General features: G+C 36.1%; 1 protein-coding gene across 1 annotated transcript in view; it reads left to right on the top strand.

Moving 5' to 3' along the window:
• LOC149537416 (acyl-coenzyme A oxidase 4, peroxisomal-like) overlaps nt 1-20,845 on the top strand; it is a 52,810-nt gene that overhangs the window by 20,462 nt on the left and 11,503 nt on the right. Inside the window, exons 2-7 of the mRNA XM_089802909.1 lie at nt 14,062-14,168; nt 16,112-16,189; nt 16,272-16,395; nt 16,537-16,610; nt 16,887-16,946; nt 17,090-17,199. Of these exons, the coding sequence (XP_089659035.1) occupies nt 14,062-14,168; nt 16,112-16,189; nt 16,272-16,395; nt 16,537-16,610; nt 16,887-16,946; nt 17,090-17,199 (553 nt within the window). The remainder of the gene's footprint in view (nt 1-14,061; nt 14,169-16,111; nt 16,190-16,271; nt 16,396-16,536; nt 16,611-16,886; nt 16,947-17,089; nt 17,200-20,845) is intronic.

The raw sequence follows: 20,845 nt of genomic DNA on the forward strand, positions 1-20,845 counted from the left end.
TTTTTTTTTGCATAGTTTGTATTGGTTTGTACAACATTTTTAGGATCCACCATTTTTATGGATTCAATAAGGATTTTAGAATTGAATTTCGCATATTTGATTTGCTTCTCTTTAAATTTCATCAAAAACTTTGCCGCCCTCGGGGGACACTGCAAGGATGGTTTTTGCACTTTCCATCCAAGAATCCTTTATTGGTTTGAGTGATGTATCCTGAAAAAAAATCTCTTGCCAATAAGGTAGTGCACATCTTTTCATAAATAGGATCTATGAAATTGAAAGGTGCACTATTGATTGCAACCATCATTTTGTATGAATAGGATGATTTGACCAAGTTGAAAGGAAGAACATCAACTTAAATGCAATGTGCAACTGTTTTTGTAGTTTTGCTCTAGTTTGAAATGCCTTGTCCTATGGGCCTCTTTTGCAAGAAGTGTGGGATTTTCTGCTTGGATAGATGGTGTCTCCAAGAAAGGGTTGGGATGCCATCATTGAACCTTTAGGTAATTCATTATGTTTTCTTTGAGATATTAGTTTTGCTCTTTTAGTCACAACATCATCTTCTTGTTCTCCCATGTATGGCATCAACTTTTTGGTTGAGGCCCTTCACATACTCTATTCCCTTTCAAACTTATGGAACAAAAGTGATTTCTCACTTTACTTATACGATCTCTAAAATTGGACTCCACACTCATTACAATTCCAAACGAGTGTCCTACCTCGTAGAAGTTGTTCAAGCATCATAGTGTATTTCCGAAAAGGAAATGCTTTGTCAATTTTAATATCTTTTTCATTTGCATCAATACCCACTAGACTTGAACTATTGGCCATTCTTGCAATTTGATTTTGCTTTTATAAGAAATTATATAATTTTAAATTATAAAATAAAATGCAATCCTATGATATGTATTAATGAACAAAAGTTCAAAATGAACACCAAAAACAAAAACAATATTGTAAAACTTATTTCCTTTTTTCTAAAGAGATTTTAAAAAACTTGAAAATTTTCATTCAATGACCAAAGTTTTGTGTAAAATGCTTACCTTAGATGATCATATCTACTTGGTGTTAACATTAAGGTCAATTTGTCTATTAGTGACTCAACACTTAGTCAAATGGTTACATTGCTATTGAGCTTATCATTCACTCAGCAGTGTTAACCAACTATTTTAGATGCTCTCGAGCCAAGTATTCGGAATGCAGTGTCTATCGAGCACTTGTGTCAGTTCACAGTGTTTACCAAGCTTCAAAGACTATGTACTGTACAAACCGAGCCTAGTAGAGGCTATCGAGCTATTCAATAGAAGTGAAGAAGATATAGTGTTAATCGAGCTCTGGTATGTTAACCAAGTTCTACTATATCTATCGAGCTCACAAGGTTAACGATGTGAATCTAGCGTTGACTGAGTCATGTAGTGTCAATTGAGTAATTTAGAAGCTACCAAGTTTCTCAGTGTTCACCGAGTCACACAGTGCTAACCGAGTTCAAGCTACTTAGAAGTGATTAGTATGGACCGAGCTTCAAGTTCAACCGAGTGCCAAAGATTGCCAAGCGTTTACAGTGTTTGCCGTGTATCAAAACATCACCGAGCTTGTCTTCTGAACCCGAGTTACAGCAGTTGGGCCGACTTTGTGAATTATGATGAAATTGGTATTGTAGCCGACTTCTGTAAGTTGTTATTTGGATTGGTATATATGTAATGCATTCTATCATGTCCAAATATGTTATAAAAAGAGGAAGATTGTGATGAGCTTGAATTGAAGAAGGCTACAAGCAGTATAAGTGACAACAGAGATTTATCTATCACAGTCAGGCGATCATTGCAATACAAGGAATCTCAACCAGCAAATTAGAGTTGCAGATCAGAGATCAGCCACTGGTTCATCCTAACAAGTGCATCAGTCAAATCTTTTAATAGGGTAGACTTAATTGTCTTTTCTAAATCTCCTAACCGAGTGCATACTTCATTGTATATCTGTAAATCCTTTAACAAGGTGAACCTCATAGTCCTTATTGCTCCTAACAAGGCAGATCACCATAAGTGGTCAATTGTAAGCCTTAATAGGTTAACTTTATACTGCAGTACTAAAGCTTGTGGGTATCATCAACACCCCAATTTTACTTTCTATTTGGAAGGTTTCTGGGGTCACCACATCTTATGTCAAAGTGTTATGAATGTTTTATTGCTTTCATTCTTCCATGCATGCAATTAGATCAAAATATTATATGAAGGATTAAGTGGTGAAATAAGATAAAGTTTTATTGGTTCTTGATTCATCCCTCCCCTCTCAGTAACCTAGCCTACCTTATATTTCCAACAGTGCATACTCATTTGAAATTCTATGAGTGACCTCCTTCGAAAACGCCAACTGACTTTCAAAATGCATAAATGAGAGAGAAATGTGTGAAGAGAGCAAATTGATATTTGATGTGGGATAAATTGGGATTTTAGGATTGTTTTAAGATTTTTAGCACCTCTTTGGATGTTTAAAAAATTATTTTTTCTTGTATTTGGCACTGAGTGCCTTTGGGAGTGTGTGGGAGAGCCTAGGAATGCCCCACATGCACTGATTTCACTATTGGTTTACACCAACGTATCCATAGGGAATTTGTGTCATTTGGAATGCTCCCTAGGAATTACAGAGTGCTCCTGCATGCCTACCTTGTTAAGATTGTAGCTTTAGTCAGATTGATTCGATCTGAAATACATTATTGTTATTGGTAACTCATCATTTCCTATATATACTTATCCATGTTAAATAATATATATTATATACTATAATATATATGCCTTGATTTCCCTATTTGTACACACCCACGTATCCATAGGGAATTTGTGTCATTTGGAATGCTCCCTGGGAATTCCAGAGCGCTCCTGCATGCCTACCTTGTTAAGGTTGTAGCTTTAGTCAGATTGATTCGATTTGAAATACATTATTGTTATTGGTAAATCATCATTTCCTATATATTCTTATCCATATTAAATAATATATATTATTGTATATATATTATAGTATATAATATATATTGTTATACATATTATTTTTGTTAATATATTATTATTAATTAAATGATAATTAAACCATAGAGACATGTCTCCTCTCATATTTATATGAGATTCAAATCTGCATTTAGAACACCTATAACAATGACAATGTTAGTACATTTCCAGAATACTTTCTTTAAGCATCAACATAGTATCAAAGCCAACTGCAAATGTAACAAAGAAGAGTACAAAAGATTATTGGAGGAAGAACAATAATAACTTGCAAACAAATATAATCTATTTTTGATAGGTAACGTTGAAGGAGAGTTAAAATTGAAAGAGGCAAGAAGAATCAAATAAAGTGGTCTTGAATCATAGATCTTATCTTAGTGACGAAGCCTCAAGGAAGACAACAAGTAATAATACTCTATTTTGAGGAAGTTCGCACTAAATCCTGATCAATATATACAATATACAACTAGCATGACAAGTGAATATTATGCACTATCGATTATGTTATGTGTTGTGACATAGACTTGTATATTCAACTATTATTTCTACATGAAGTGAAGATGACAATCATCATAGAAATTATTCAGGAGGTTGCATAACACTATCTAATAAATAATTGATATCTATACAAGATAAATGAGATTGTGGACCAATTAATTGCATCAAGATTTTGAAAGGGTTTGTTATGGTGAATAGTCGCACTCGAAACAAGCATGGTTGTTTTGGTTGTGAAACTCAGCAACCTTTGGTTCATCAAATTACTCTGCATTGTAAAGGACAGAGCGTAGGCATATGTATTCAATTATACACAAGTAAAGTGTCGAATAACGTGTGATAGAAAAGTATTCTTATCTCAGTAATTGTACATTTTGTATGAATGTTTTTCACAACAACTGGAACCCATTTATGTCCAGATCGTTTGTTTTTTTTACGCATGCTAGATTTGTTTGAGTAATTGATTTTTTTTGTATTAACTTGCAGTAATATACCCAAGAATTCCTCATTGGAAATTTCCTAAGTCACAAGGTTCGAGTTTGAAATCAAGTTCGCCAACTATAAAATTCCGATGAAGTTCGATAGAGTGAAAAATTCGACATTAAATTCGCCCTATATAAATTTAATATTTTAAAATATAAATAATATCTATAAAATATAAAAATAGTTTAACGTTTATAAAATATAAACCATAGAAAAAAACTTTATATAAAGAAACATAAAATTTATAAATACTATAAGTATTAATAACATTTATTAAATTAAAATGAATTGTAATAATTTTCTAACTTTTATAAGTAAAAAAATATTAATTAAAAATTTATATTTTTTAATCTAATATATTCTTTATTTACTATCTAAATAAATATACTAAAATATTACATCTTGAATATCAAATATTTTTATTGAAAAGAAATAAAAAGTATTAATAAGAAAGTTATTGAAGTGTAAATGCTAAGTTTTAGTAAAAACAAATAAAATTTAATAATAGTAATATTTGGTTTTTTTAAAACTCTATTACAAAAATTAGAAAATAAACATCCTTCAAAACTTTAAAAAACTACATACTTCTCGATCGTGATAAAATTTCTGAGAAAAAAACTTGAAAAAAATGGTTCGATTGAAACGGAAAGGCCCAGTGGTGGGTGCGCAAAGATGCAAATGCCTTACGGGATGAGCTTTGTAGGCAAATGATATTAAGCCTTTAAGCCTTTGCGGGGATAGGTTTGGCAGATGCTAGTGGTAAAGAAAATCGAATGGCTGGTGAGAACCGTCGGGATGCCCATGTCTAGATTTCGCTGTTGAACCAACCCTCCTTTTGGACTTGTCTAGATTTGCAGATTCACGCACTACTGAAACCAGTGGATCAAAAACCTCAACGTAAATACTTAAAAATTGCTTAACAAAAGAAAGTGGCGGACTGCTATGCGAATTTGACACACATTTTTTCGAATTTTCTAGCTTTTTAAATTGTTCACCGAATTTCGAACTCCATGCTAGAAGTCCGGCGAACCTTGTGACATAGGAAATTTCCCATGTTCTTGATTTTGTACTCTAAGATCACATAAAAGATTTGATTGGAGTTCTAAGCATAGAATTTGCCTGGTCCAAGAGATCTCATCGACAATATTTTCAAGGGTTTTTATCTTTTCCATAAATTTGTAGATGAACAGAAGTAAATGCTACAGGATCAGACATGTGAGTTTGAAGCAGACTGTACAAAATGGAGAAAGATTGCAAATTCGTAGAAAGCTCACCTAGGCTTATTGAGTTGTAAAGCTCCTGCTCATTTGCGTAGATCATCATCCAAGGTGAGTCATAATTCAAACTTGCGACATGTTATCCGGGGGCATTACTAGTCTTGATACAACTTCACTCTACTTTGGCTTGCACTTGGTGATCTCTGTTGGGCATAGGGAATATGAAATAAGAAAAAAGGGTATCTAAAGAAGCGTGTGGGATATAAAATAATTAGAATATGAACTATATGAAGTACATAGTTACAAGAGAACATATGAAAAGGATGTATGTTGAAACAAGGCATTGGAAATAATAAGAATTAACAAATCCCTACTTTGACAAAATGGTGTAGTTGTTGCAAAGACTTGTGCAAAGTTAAATTAATCAAGAGACGATCCAAAAAATTCTTATAGCCACATGGAAATCTAGAGTGGGAACTTCAACTCATGGGGAGGGAAAATGATAAACAATGTTCCATTTCCACTTGAACCATCTTTAGAGGGGAGATGTTTCATCTATGTGTAGATAAGTATATTTTATCTTTTGAGTATTACATTTATCTATTTGTGTTTCTATATATACTATTAAGAGCTATTTGCCTTGATATTTTCTTTTATGTTTGAGGATGTTCTTGCAGGAAATGAAGGCTAGTACTTTACATATTCTACCAAAATATTGTGCAGACTCAAATTTGTGACAATAGCTCGAAAGAAGTTGTGATCTAAAATTCAGTAGTCATTTGATGACCATACTGGATAAAGTGAGGCTCTTGAAGCGAATATTCTTGATGATTGAGATTATGAGTATTCTTCTACATTAAGAGGGAGTATGACACTTCTTCAAAGGCAATGCAGGAGCTTAGAGGATTGTTGTTTAGAGGGAGAAATTTGAAGTGTGAACTCTTCTCTATAAGGGAAAAGTTTGAAGTGAAATTCCTTGTAATGCATTCTTCTCTATGAGAGAGAATTGACGTGAAAGCCCTTGCACCACCCTCTGACTTGGTTCATGGTGGTTACTGTTGTCACAAAATTTTGCACCCTTGCCTGAAGTTTGACCTAAAGGAAACCTTGTGAAACATGGAAACAATCTCTAAGCTGTGGGACTTGAACTGTGAGATTGAGTCTTCGGAGAAGGCCGACTTCTTTTCAATCAAGATGCACCTAACTACTGCTTGAGGGGGAAAGGGAGAAGGAGATGTAGGAAAGTAAATTGTTGAAAGCGAAAGGGGGTGATGCACCTAATTGAAATGGTTACAACTCTGCCCTTATATGCACAATACATCAATGAAAAGCCCAAATACACAGGTCCTAACTCTATTCTACTCCCAAAAAATACATGAAGATCAAAAACTAATTAAAACATTGAAAGGAAGAAATCTTCACAATACAACCCTTATCAATAGATTAAACACAACATGTAGAATCAGAAGAAACATAAAAGAAACATTCAAGGAGAGGCAAGATATATGCACAGACTAATGAATGGCAAGAAGAGGTAAGAAATCAGCTATTTCATTAATGGAAGGCAAGGAATACAGTTATAAAGCACAGGGCTGCTGCAAGTACACATAACAGAACAGAGAAGAACCCCTCAAACATATTTACAACTGCCTTTTATAGAGTTCAGGCAGAACTCAAATATCTCGCTGAAACCCTTAAACTCAACCATTGAGTTCAAGTTGCAGAGAACAATAACTACTGATCAGAGAAAGATTTGATCATATGCACATCCCAACGCTGAAAAAACTGATCTTCATGTGCAACTCGGGCCCTGAAAAGACAGAAACGGCGGCCATAACTGCTTTGACCAGTAGATGGATTACCATGGCGGCGGAGGAATGTCTTTTGCATTTATCAGGCCTTGAGAACATCGACGGGTGGTTGTAGGCGATCAAAGGATTTGTTCGCCATTAGTGAGCCACCTTGATAGTGTCTTACAATAGCACCAGGTCAATTGTGTCATCAAGTCAATTGAATTCAATAGTCCACCTCGCCACGTGGCCTTATATCTTTGAAGCATTCCGCCATATCATCTTGTTTTCTCTAACTGCCACGTCAAGCCTGCGATGATGTGCTTCCTCTTTGTCGCTGCTTCGCAACCCTATTTCTTCATTGATTGCATGGAATTGCGAAATTGTTGCCTGTTCATTCTAAGCCTTATTGCTGTTTCGCAATTGTCTATCACTTTAGATCACTAACCTCTGTGACCCTACGGTGACCATTAAACTGATTGCTCGCACCCTCGCAATGGTTTAGAACCTAGCATTTTTTTACCTGCAATGCCTTTATCTTTACCTTTGTTGCCCCTTTGCAATCGCCAAACACAAAACATGCTTTAACCGTGCAACATTGCGAACACTGTCTTGCATGACTGCCATCATTGTTTTGTGGCTTTGCAACCAAGAACTTTAACCGCAGGTGAAACCTTGCGAAGATGCAATTAGACCTTAACTCAATTGTTTCATTCCCTTTGTTTGCAGTTTTGCAACCTCAAATCTTAACCTCAGTTTTAGCCCCGCGAAGATGCGATCAAAGCATTCTGCTACTTCGCTTCTTAAACTACAGGTTAGCATTAACTCCATGCGAGGTTGTGACTGCATAGGCCTTAACTATCCTGGTTACTTTTCGCACCCTCGCAGCTTAAGCTTTCAACTCATATTAGACCTTTGCGATGGTGCAATGATCATTTCCTTTGATCGTCAGATGCTCTTTGCAACTTCGCAACCAAGAAAAGGTTGCTCTTGGCTTAACCGTGCGATGCTGTGATGATTGCCAACTTGACTGTTTTCTCATTTATCGCAGCCTCGCAACCTTTTATATCTTCAATGCTTTTTCACCTGCGATGTTGTGATAACCCTTTTAGGTCAACTGTTTCGTACCATCAGAACCTTGCAACTTGAATCTTTAATTCAACACTTAACGTTGCGAAGCTGCGACTACATGCTTTCGTTGCTACGCCACCTTAATTGCAGGTTAATCTTAACTGCATGCGACAATGCGAAACCATTTTACTTAACTGCCGTTGTCTTTTGCAACTTAGAATCTGGAGTTTATCTGACTACTTGCAATAATGAGATGGTTCAAAATTTGATATGGCAAATAGGACATGTGTCACTTTGTCGCTTTCTCGCTTTGGCTAATCTTATGCAACTTCAGAAAGCAAGAATACGACGAGCGTTGATCTGCTTCCAGACGACCATGATTGATTGCGGGCCTTTGAAGCTTTTCTTCTTTCAATCCATCAAGACCTTCTGGAATGTTGACTCCTGTCCAATGCTACGTCACCACCACCTAGTCCCACTGAAAATGGACTTAGGGAAAATATAAGGGTAGACACGTGATTTAATGAATAGGGTGTGGGGTCAACACTAAAGTGAATGAACCTAACAAGGGGACCCAACTAAAGTGACGCATGGGTAATCTGACCCTTCAAAAAGGTAATGCAAAATTATATCATTGAAGGGGATAACTAGGGTTTTAGTTAGGTTTTAGCCACATGCTTGGCACACTATGCAAACTTGATGCCATGAATAGATATCTTTGATTGGATTTTAATGATGGCGACAAGGAAATAAAGGGGGGGCTAAAAATGGCTAACATTTTTGGCGACTCATAGGGGATGCTTGCCTATTAAGCATAGGATCAATGGCCTTAGCAATCCATTGGGCTATAGTTACAAAAAATGAGACCTATACTGAAACAAAAGCTATAACCTCTGCAACTGCAAAAACCTCAAAACCTTGCTATTTCATAGAGAAATAGCCTGTGCTCGCACACTTATTCAAAACTAAAAACCCCTAATCTACTATTTACTAAAATTTACAGAGATGGAAGGTCAGACAAACCCATTAACTGGTTTGTTGAAGTAGTTGCCCTTCCTCACCCGCTGATTTCTTCTTTCATGCATGTGGGCAACTGAGAATAGCAGCAAGCATGACAAGCATGCTGCTGCATCTTGAAGCACCTTCCCAATGCTGAAAATGATGAAGCTTTCCAACACTGGGACACCTTGGTCTTGAGCAAGATCAACTTGCTTTTTTTGGTGAAAATCTTCTTCACACTCTGAGTTAAGCATGAATGGGGGCAACTTGGTGTTTTGTTGCAGAGTTAGGTGCCTGATAGGGCAAGGTCAAAGGAATCATCCTTGACCACTTGATTGTGCTTTGCAACCTTTGAATCCTCTTGGCTAGTAGGGGCTAGCTCTGATGGTATGGCTGGTAATGCATTCTCCTCTTGTTACTGTTGAAGAACATGCTCTTCATGTATAGGAGATGATGATTCGACATGTATGAAAGAGCAGATAGCATTAAACTCGTACAAAAGATTATCCTCATCATCGATCTCCTCTATTATAGTTGCAATAACATGCATAGGTTGAGGGGCAACCTCATGCATGTCAGCATATTCCTTCTCAAGGATAGAGCTATCCTCCTTTCCATCCTCCATATCATGAAGGGCTGTCTGTTGCAACAAATGTTCCTCATATGGGGGAAATGACTTGTTAACTAGGCATGAGGCCTCAAGCTCATAGAAATCAATCTCCCCCATGCACTGTGATGTCCCCATGTCGCAACAATCTCTATGATGGCTTGAAGAAGAAAGAAACTCTTCTTTTGGGATGGTCTTCTTTGTTGTGATATTGCATGCGGGTTGGGGAGCAGCCTCATGCACATAATGTGTTCCTCCTCAAGAACAAGGATTTCCTCCTGATGTTCTTCTTCCTCAACCTCCTGTTGCAACACATGTCCTTCAATTGGTGGCTGCTCATTTGCTGTCTCTAATGTGGGCAAAGATATATCCACTTCTTTATGAACAACAAAGAAGGGACAGTAGTCATTTTGGAGCTCACCATCATTGACATATGGAGGTGTTTGGACTATAGGCTAAGGTTTAGGGTAGCTTGAAATAGAAATATGAGGAGGGCTGCCTTGTCTGAAGCTAGCAAACCTCTGCCTTGGGGGCTCTTTTACTTCAGCTTCTTGCATTTGGGCAAGTTTGAGCTTTGCCTCCTCAAACTTCTTCTGTCTTAATTCTTCCTCCTACTGCAAATGGAGGAGAGTCTCCAGAGTCTCATTCAAAATATCAAATGCCTCCAATACCATGGTGCGAACACAAGGATCATTCTCCCACATCTCCTCCTCATTATGCAACTCCATAAGCCAAGAAGTCGTAAGGAGCCTAACATAGGAAAAGCTCCCATAATTTGTATCTGGGTATGGATTTTCAACATAGTTCAAAAATTTGGAAAGTATAGCAAACCCGGATCCCAAACTATCTGAATGGTCTTGAAGCTCAAAAAGCTTCGAATTGAGGTCTGATTCGACCATCTTCTCTTGCTGCTCGTGGAACTCTTGGACTGAAATGTACTTGGTGAGGTAAATTTTAACACATTCATGGCCAAAGATGACATGATGGAGGTTTGGGGTAAAACTGGTCTCCTGGTGATCATAAGGGGGAAAATGGGAGGAATCTTTATGAAGGGGATCCATGATAAAGCATTTAAGCAAACACCTTCATAGAAATCCTGAAGAATCATAAAAAATTAGAAACATACCAACACTTGGTCTGTTGAAACCGGTAGATACATAGAGTCACCATGGTGTTAAATGAATGCCTCCAAAGGCTGATGCCACTAAGAAAACACCCAATTTCTCAATGAATGGATCTTCAAATTGGCTAACCAGCGGACTTATGAATCTGAATCTGTCCCACTGGGCATGCCAAAGACTGTCAATCTCTTCTCTAATTCTATATCAGTTGTATTGCATACTCTGCTACTGTAATTCCCTTTGCCTCTAAGTGAATATATTTCTCTGTTGTACCTCTTTCTTCCATTAATACATGTGCAAAACCTTCTTGCCTTTTGTTAACGTATTGCTTTCATTCTTCAAGTTGTATGCTGTATCTATTTTGCCTTTGAAAGATATAGAGTGAAGTTCCTTCCTTATAACATTCCATTGGTTTGTGATCTGTAAATGATTGTTGAGTTAAAGCAAAGATTGAATCTATGTACTTTGGGATTATATTAATGAACAATGTAGTTCTAGGCAGAGATAAGACTGAACATATTATTTGGTGTATCACCCCTCTAGATTAGGCTAGCTAGTTTGATTTCATGCATTTCTTTCTCCCTTTTCCTTCAAGAAGTAGTTAGGTGCATCCTGATAGTGAGGAAGCCAACCTTCTTTGGATACTCAATCTCATTGTTCAAGTCCCACAACTTGGAGATTGTTTCCATGTTTCACAAGGTTGCCTTTAGGTCAAACTTCAGGCAAGGGTGCAAACTTTTGTGATAACAGTTACTATTTCGCATATGATATGTAATGAAAGGTGACGATCTTTCATTGACATATATAAACACAAAGTAACCATTGCAAGGTGGCGATCTTATAAATGGTAGACTTGTGATCATGACAAACTTCATTAAGTTGTTGTCCCAGAGTGCTGGAAGTCATGATAACGAACCTATCATGATCAGACTTCATTAAGTTGTTGTCCCAAAGTGCTAGAGATCATGATACTTGTCATGATAAAGACCATGACACTATGATTTCTTGTTAAGTTGTTGTCCGGAGACTCATTCTCATTGTTTAAGTCCCACAACTTGGAGATTGCTTCCATGTTTCACAAAGTTGCCTTTAGGTTAAACTTCAGGCAAGAGTGCAAACTTTTGTGACAACAGTTACTATTTCGCATATGATATGTAATGGAAGGTGACAATCTTTCATTGACATATATAAACAGAAAGTAAGCATTGTAAGGTGATGATCTTATAAATGGTAGATCTGTTATCATGACAAACTTCATTAAGTTGTTGTCTCAGAGTGCTGGAAAAGTCATGATAATGAACCTATCATGATCAGACTTCATTAAGTTGTTGTCCCAAAGTGCCAGAGATCATGATACTTGTCATGATAGAGACCATGACACTGTGATTTCTTGTTAAGTTGTTGTCCCAGAGTGTCGGAAATCAAATAACTCATATCCTTCTAGGATATAACATATTCTTTTGGTAGGTGTCAAGGATTTGATGCCAGTGCACACACCAAAAGAATATACGTATGATGAATATCATATGATTGATATTTCTTGTTGAATCATACTTCAGATTATATTGAAAGATAACATCTGAGTTGATGGATTTATGTTGATATCCTTAAATATGCCATTCTAGGAATGTCATATTGAGATGATATCTCTTCATATACTTGAGAGCATAATATGCTCTACAAATCCTCCCTAGCTAAGAGGGAGTGTTAAGGTTGTAGCTTCAGTCGGATTGATTCGATCTAAAATACATTATTGTTATTGGTAAATCATCATTTCCTATATATACTTATCCATGTTAAATTATATATATATATTGTTATACATATTATTTTTGTAAATAAATTATTAATAATTAAATGATGATTAAACCATAGAGACATGTCTCCTCTCATATTTATATGAGATTCAAATCTGCATTTGGAACACACATATAACAATGGCAATGTAGTACATTTGCAGAATACAATCTTTAAACATCAACACACCCAAGCTAGAATGTTCCTAGAATAGGTATGAGTCACGAATCAGGAGACCCCAGAAACTCAGTGTTTAAACATTAAATAGTCAAGGTACATTTAAAACATAGTATTCTAGAATGTATTTTTTTTTTGTATTTAGGGTGGGGAGCTTGGGGGTCAAATGGATGATTTTTTACTTGAAACTTGCAGATACTTTGGGTACTGTGTAAGGATTGTGGATATCAAGTTTCAGCCAAACTCGGCATTTTATGACCAAGATATAGTAAAATACTAAAAATGCATCTCAATACCTGGGCTGGTCCCCCGCACATTTCAAGGAAATAATGGGTGATACTATGAGTTGAATGAGATGATCACAACTTGTAAATGCATGGGACATTGAAAGAGGAATTTCAACTAAAACAATGTGGGAGCCATGATAAAGTGTTGAAATGAAGTAAGTGATACATCCAACTCACTAGGCAGTGTGTACCCTACTGGTTGAGGCCAGGTGCAAGTCCTGGGTAAACTTGAGAGTTAAAAAAGGCCATTAATTGTGGAATCTAAGTTGTCAGTCACCCTGCTACTGGAATTGACCAATTGAAAAAATGCTGAGCTGAATTTTGGCGAGGACATTTACGATTGATTGAAGATGTCCATTGTGCTCTCTCAATATTCATTGCCAATGTGACTTCACATGAAAATTTTATGGTTATCTTATGCATTCCTATTTTTGTTTATGATTCAGATCAATTTTCTGATCAGTTGGTTTTTCTTACAGATCTTTGCATATTTTGGAGGTGCTGTTATTTACAAGTTGTTTGTTGAGGAACACTTGTATGTGTAATATGATGCCTAGATTAAAATGATTAATTGGAAAATAGGATATTTTGAGTAATTTGGAGTATACACCATTGGTTGGTGAAAAGTATTGGGCATGAGGGTATTTTTGAGGATAATATATTGTTTGTGTGAAAGAATTGAAGAGAATTGGGTCAGAGAATATCCTTTTTATTGAATAAGATAGATTTTCAAAATATCAGATATTAGACTTTCTGCCATTTTTACGAGACCATAGACTAGCTCACTAATTTTTTTCTCATTGCATTCAATCGTATATATTATTTAGATACAGTTTGCTGGATAAGATCTCATAGAATTTAATGCACACGGAAATTGCATCACACTTCTTCATGAGAGAAACACAAGCATTTATTAATTTGCAATTCTAAAATGTAAGCTTAATTTTGGTATTTTATCTTTGTTTCAAGTATTAGACACCTAATTACTCATATTCCTTTTGTTGTCCTTTACGTTTTGTAGTATCTGATTATTATCAGTTGGATGATCTTTTAACTCATGAAGAGAAGGCTATTCGTAACAAAGTTAGGGAAGTTGTTGAAGCTGAAATTGCTCCTATAATTGCAAAGGTATGTTTTAGGAATTCACTTTCTCTTCTCAATAATTTCAGTCCCCTTTATGATATCAGACTTCAATGCCCATTTATATAGCAATTTCGTTTGAGATGCCATAAGCATTTTACAAGGTCATGCTGCGAACTTACATTGGTTTCATGTGCAAGCACTCCAGTTTCTGCCTCAAAATTCTTGCACACTTTATGTTTTATGGTCATATTACTCTGACAAACACATAATTGCATAGAATTAATGCTATGCTAAGTCTAACTATATTTTTCGAACGTAATGAATAGCTCCAGATAAATATTTGAATTTAGTTTTATATCATTTTTTGTTGAGGGGAAAATGTTTTAGTGAAGGTAGTGTCTGCTAGGTCAAACACTAGTAGTAAGAATGTGTGGAATAATCTTAAGTTCTATATTCAGCAAGAAAGAATAAGATTTGCCTCAAATATTTTTTGACCATTTTATAATTGTTAAGTAGGAGATATTTTCCACAGTAAATCAAATAATGATATTGCTATCAAGATTCAATATCTCCAGATAAATATTTGAATTCATGGTAATGTCATTTTTTGTTGAAGGGGAAAAAAACTCCAGTAAAGAAAGTGACTGCTAGTTTGAGCACTCCTAGTAAGAATGTATGGAATAATGTTAAATTTTTTATTCAACGTGGAAGACTAAGATTCACCTGCAATCTTTCGTTAACCAAATTATGAGTCAATTGATGAGCTAGAAGGCTCTACAATGAATTGATCATAAGGCACAACACATGCTGAAGGTTTTGCAAATGGGGTTGCAAGCTAAAGTTTGATTGAACTTGAAGAAAACTCTATGGTTAGGCATGTTTGAGTTGGAGAAGTACTGGGATGTGTGCATAACCTCTGTGAGCATCACCTAGGTGCAATGAGTGCTAAATGTTCCATTCATTCTCATGAAACTTGGGTCAATTAGTTTGACTCAAAAACTACACAATTGAATCCTGCAATATCACCATATTATAATTCTTATTTGTCGCAACAAATAGAATTCCTTGTGTCTGGATCGGCAGGATGGCAGTTAGACTGAAACAGACGGTCATCAGGTCTTGTTAGTTTCTTTTGTAGTTTGAATGTTTTTTCTACTATGTAATAATTGATGTTACTGGAATACTGGCTTAAGGACAGTCGCTTTGTGTGGCTCTTCACCATATTTGTGCGGTCGCTTTGTGGGACTCTTCACCATATTTGTGCAGTTTTATCATTTTTTGACTTGTAATTGATGATACTAGAACTGATCATATGAAGATAAAAATTTGCTCCTATACAATTTGACTCCAATGGTTTTCACTGTAGACTATTTACATTTTATTTATAAAAAATTGTCATTGCTTCAGTAATTATAGCAGTTATAACTGATTTTGCCAATCCAATGGATAAGTTACTTTCCTTGAGTATGATATGTCAAATCTTCATCCATAATTAACATCAATTCTGTCCACCAAATGAATACTGGAGAGGGTGCTAGAAAATCTTTCGACGGAGTTTATATTTTCAACAGAAGCTTGAACCCTCTGGAATATGAGAAAATGCATCTGAATTTTAGAAAATTTGAATAATGTATCAACTTTTTAATAGCACGGGCCTTCTGTAAATTGATTTCTTCATCTATGGATTAAGTAGTCTATTGGACGCTCTTACAATCATGGCAGTGGTCTTTGATCTTCGTTTTCTTTGTTAGTTGCTTGAAACATTCAATTGTTTCTTTTATGTTTTGGTAAAGCCTGAGCAATCAGTTTTGTTAGAAATCTACTGTTTGTGATTATGAACAGACTTATCATTTTTTTAACCATAGATTTCTCATACAGTTACAGTCTTATAATGTTTTGTTTTAAGATGAAATATTAGCATGTCTATACAACCCTAGTTTGTCTAAATTTCACATCTATAAAAATTTAACAGTTCATTATTTTTCCAGTATTGGGAGAGAGCAGAATTTCCATTTGAGGTTGTCCCAAAGCTCGCAAATATTAAAGTGGCTGGAGGTACCATTAAGGTCAGAGCAAGATACATGTCACTCTTTTGTTCCCTACAAACTGACAGAAATTTCACATCTTAATGTCTGGACTGCCTTGCAGGGATATGGTTGCCCTGGTCTATCTGTTGTTGGTAGTGCTCTTGCCATGGCTGAGATAGCAAGAGTAGATGCTAGCTGTTCTACATTTATAATGGTGCATACTTGTTTGGCAATGCTAACAATTTGTAAGCTGTTTTACATTTATGCTTTCTTTGTTGCTTTTCAAATTTTTTCTACCATGGACAGTTCTCTACCAAATATAGCTTTTTATGTTCTTTGAACCATTTGAGTCTTATTTTCTTGGCTTCAAATTTGATTTTAAACAGCTATGTGTGGAAATGAGCATCAAAAGAAAAAGTACTTACCTTCTTTAGCTCAACTTGATACCATATCTTGCTGGGTAAGTGCTCCATTCATTGGGACATGTTAATCCTTGTTCTTCTTTTCTGTTCCACTTGATGCTGGGTAAGTGCTCCATTCATTGGGACATGTTAATCCTTGTTCTTCTTTTCTGTTCCACTTGATGCAAACTGGCAAGTAACCTATTTATATATCTTCTAGTACCGAATTTTGGGGGAGTGGATACCATTGCACCATCTTCTATGTGCACTGCACCACATTCATCATTAAAACAAATTAACCTATACAATGTTTTCTTGTTGTTACATATTTACAGGCTTTGACTGAACCAAACTATGGCAGCGACGCAAGCTCATTGAGCACAACTGCAACTAAGGTCTATTCTTGTTATCCTTTCACGATGCATTCATATGTTTTAAATGTGTTTGTCAGTCCATATATCATCAGCTGTGCAAAAGAATGAAGCAGAAATCTAGTACATGTATGCCATCTATTTCAAAAGGATGTGAATTTGAACAGGTAGAAGGTGGCTGGAAGTTGGATGGCCAAAAACGCTGGATAGGAAACAGTACTTTTGCAGATATACTAGTTGTTTTTGCGAGGAACACATCTACTAATCAAATCAATGGGTAAGCAACCAAGTAACCCTGATAAAGATGATATCGAATAGAGTTGAATTAAGCATTTATCTGCATGAATGTCCATTATGATAAGAAAAATTGTGTTTATGAATTTGATCCGAGTGTATTTGTTATGTAGGTGAATACATGGCATCTTAAGTTAGTAAAATACTAAAAGTAGAGATTCTGTTCCTCCAGTGGGTCTATTGTTCTTCTTACCTCATAGTTCTTGGTATTCTATTTCACTTGTGCCCTAATCTTTCATTTTGGGTCTAAAATGGCCTTTCTGCAAAAAAAAAATTTGAAATTTAAATATATCATACCATTCTGATACATAGCTTTGGTATTATATTTTGAACTCATATCATTATGTTATCTTTTGTCCATTACATTGCATGAGATTAGAAATTGTTGTCAGAGATGTTGCCATAATCTTTCATTTTGGGTCTAAAATGGCCTTTCTGCAAAAAAAAAAATTGAAATTTAAATATATCATACCATTCTGATACATAGCTTTGGTATTATATTTTAAACTCATATCATTATGTTATCTTTTGTCCATTACATTGCATGAGATTAGAAATTGTTGTCAGAGATGTTGCCATTCCCAATGATATTGCAACTTTAATTCACCGTTTTAAAGTTTAAACCAGTTTTAATAACATTGTGGACATATATTCTTTATTTTCACATAGACTATGACTGCACATTTGCGTGCCCCCCTCATGAGCATTTTTTGTTAAGCTCTTTTTGATGGACTCCCATTTTATTTCTGAGCAAGATTCTTCACAAGTTTTGACTTACAATATTGGGTTTTCATTTCATCCCTTTTTCTAATATTCTTACATATGGAATTGTTTATGTCAGCAACTATTTTATGGATATCCGTTGTTCCATGCTTGTATTTTTGCATATTTTCTGAATTTTACTATAGTAGTAACAGAATCTGGAGATCTCATGTCAATGCCATTCTTTACTAGATCTTTGTAGTATAGCATTTTCTCTTACATTATCTTTTATGAATTAAGTCCAATCCTGATCATAGTGGTCACTTTCCAACTCCATTTGGATTAATATGTCTAATTAGCTAGTTACTCTGTGTGCACTTTTAATGCTCCTTTTTTGTACTATTAATCCATTTTTTAAATGAATAAGTGTATCTGATTCAATGACTATGTTCACATGGGCAGCGCCCGGGAAGCTGACAATAACAATAATAAAAGCCAAAAAGGGGTGAGAGCAATACCAGCAGGAGGCGGCATGGGGTCTTGATCTTCTGGTTTACCACATACATTAGTTGGGTCTAGCATGAGAATGGCCCACCCCTTGTTTCTATCCCCTCCCTTCTCTTGGTCTTTGTCGCTTTGTCTTCATTTTGTGTCGGGTAAACAGCCAAGGGAACCACTTTAAAGGATCAAGCATTCACCAACCACCATCACCATCAGTTGAGCATCCTGCACCACTCAAAGGCTACTAGAAAAAGGTGAGGTAGAATGGTGTCTAACTGAACCGCGCCTACTGCCGAAGTGGCTGCAAGGAGCCTAGCACTTGTGACTGAGAGTGCTAGGCTGAGAAACTCCACCTCGATGTTAGCCTTTGTTGAAGTTTTTAGCTGCAATAGAGATCTTTTTTTATGAATTAGAAATATGTTTGAAAGAGATATTTGTGATTATATTAAAGTTAATATTATGATTTAAAAATCATTAATTGGTTCAACAATAATTCAGATTATAGAGGCAGTGCTATACAGGCATGGAATCTTAAGATTAGATCTTGGAAGTATCTTTTCCAAACTGTAGGAAAAAAAGAGCAATGGAAGGGAGGAAAGAACTTTCTTTGCAGAACAAGTGCCTGACATTGGAGAAAGAGGCTCAGAGGTGCATGGATAATGAGAACTTTGCTGTGGAAGTCTCATTAACCAGAGATGCACTGAGGAAACTTCAGCACCAAAAAATTCAGGGGTCAGAACTAGAGCCAGGCTCAATTGGGTTGGCATGGGTGATAGAGGGTCCAAGTACTTCTTTAACATGCTGAAGGAAAAGGAAGCTAGAGTTAGAGTGAACCAGATCCTGAACAATGGCAAAGGTATCTGTGACCAAGAAGGAATTCTTCAGGCCTTTGTGGACTATTAATCAGGTGTGATTAAACTGATCCCAAAAGAAGGTGACAAAAGACTGATAATAAACTGGAGGCTCATTACGCTATTGAATGTATCTTATCAAAATCCTTGCAAAAATCTTAGCCCCTAGGCTGGAGAACATCCTATCTAAGATTATCACTAAAATCCAAATGGGTTTTATAAAAGGGAGATATATTTTGGAAAATCTAATTAACCTGCTGGGAGGCTTTGGATTATGCGAAGGCATCCAATCAACAAGCTAGTTTGCTTCTCCTTGACTATGAAAAAATGTATGATAGAATTGAATGGGGCTTTAAAAAAATGATGCTGAAACAGTTAGGGTTCCCAGAGTTCTATTGTATTATGGTCCAGACATTGTTCGATGATTCCAATGTTTGTGTAGAAATCAATAGTAAAAGATCTCAAACTGTTCGGTTTATCCAGATCTATCAGATAGGGGTGCCCTCTAGCCCCGACCTTATTCATTATTGTTGCAGATGCATTGGGTTATATCTTAAGAGATAGCTTGCTGTCACCAAGTGTGAAAGGCATTAAACTCTCTAATGGTGAGGATCATAGTTAAAAATCTCGTTCTCAGCCACTTCTCAGCGAGGCCAAAAAAATTTTCTCGGCATATATTGGAGATAAATTGGCAACTTCTCAGGGAAATATCAGGAATTATAAAAATGACTTCAATTTAATTAAAAATGCATTTTTTTCACAAAATTCAATAAGTAGATGCATGTATTGAGTCAGTAAATGAGTAAACAAACCAAACAAGCTGATCTAGATATATATACATGCAATAACAAAATCGCATCCTCATGTGGAATGCCAATGTAGTCATAGACTCTCAACTCTAAAGCAAGCTACAAATATTGATTTGTCTTTGTCAAAATATAAGCAAATACAAATGTCAAGTTCAATATGAAACTAGTCTACATCTTCCTCTTCTCCATCCCAGTAGTTCTAGTAAAAACTATGGGAGAGGGAGGGGGTCTAGCAGCTCTAGCCGTAGCAGTCGTCTTTGGTGGTGTTGGTGTTGGCCTTGGCAATGACTCCTCATCATCCTCATCCCCACTATCATTGTGCTCACTGTCATTGCCCTCCTTCTAAATGTCGTCTAGTCCCACTGCAAAACCACCCTCCTCCATAGCCTCTCTCTCCAACTCATATTTCATCCCCAGTGAACAGTGAAGGCTGCTCCCGTGCTGTCCAATCGCCAAAAGGATCTATGTCATCCAAATCAAATGGCTTAGTTGTTGCTGACATTACCTTTCTTATGTGCAACTTGAGGTTATAATGCACAAAGACAAGGTCATTTAGGCGTTTTGGTGCCAACTTGTTCCTCTTCTTTGTGTGAATAGATTCGAACAAGCTTCAATTATGCTCACAACTAGATGAGCTACAAGGCTGACATAAGATGCGAAGAGCAAGCTTTTGCAGATTTGGGACATTACCACCCCAATTTCGCCACTAGGCATCTGCAAGATAAATATTAAAGAGTTATAAAGCAAGATGAGGACAATTTTTTGT

Source organism: Cupressus sempervirens, chromosome 9, assembly GCF_028749045.1.
Source record: "Cupressus sempervirens isolate cs-2001-9-10 chromosome 9, ASM2874904v1, whole genome shotgun sequence".
In the NCBI taxonomy this organism is placed as follows: Eukaryota; Viridiplantae; Streptophyta; class Pinopsida; order Cupressales; family Cupressaceae; genus Cupressus; species Cupressus sempervirens.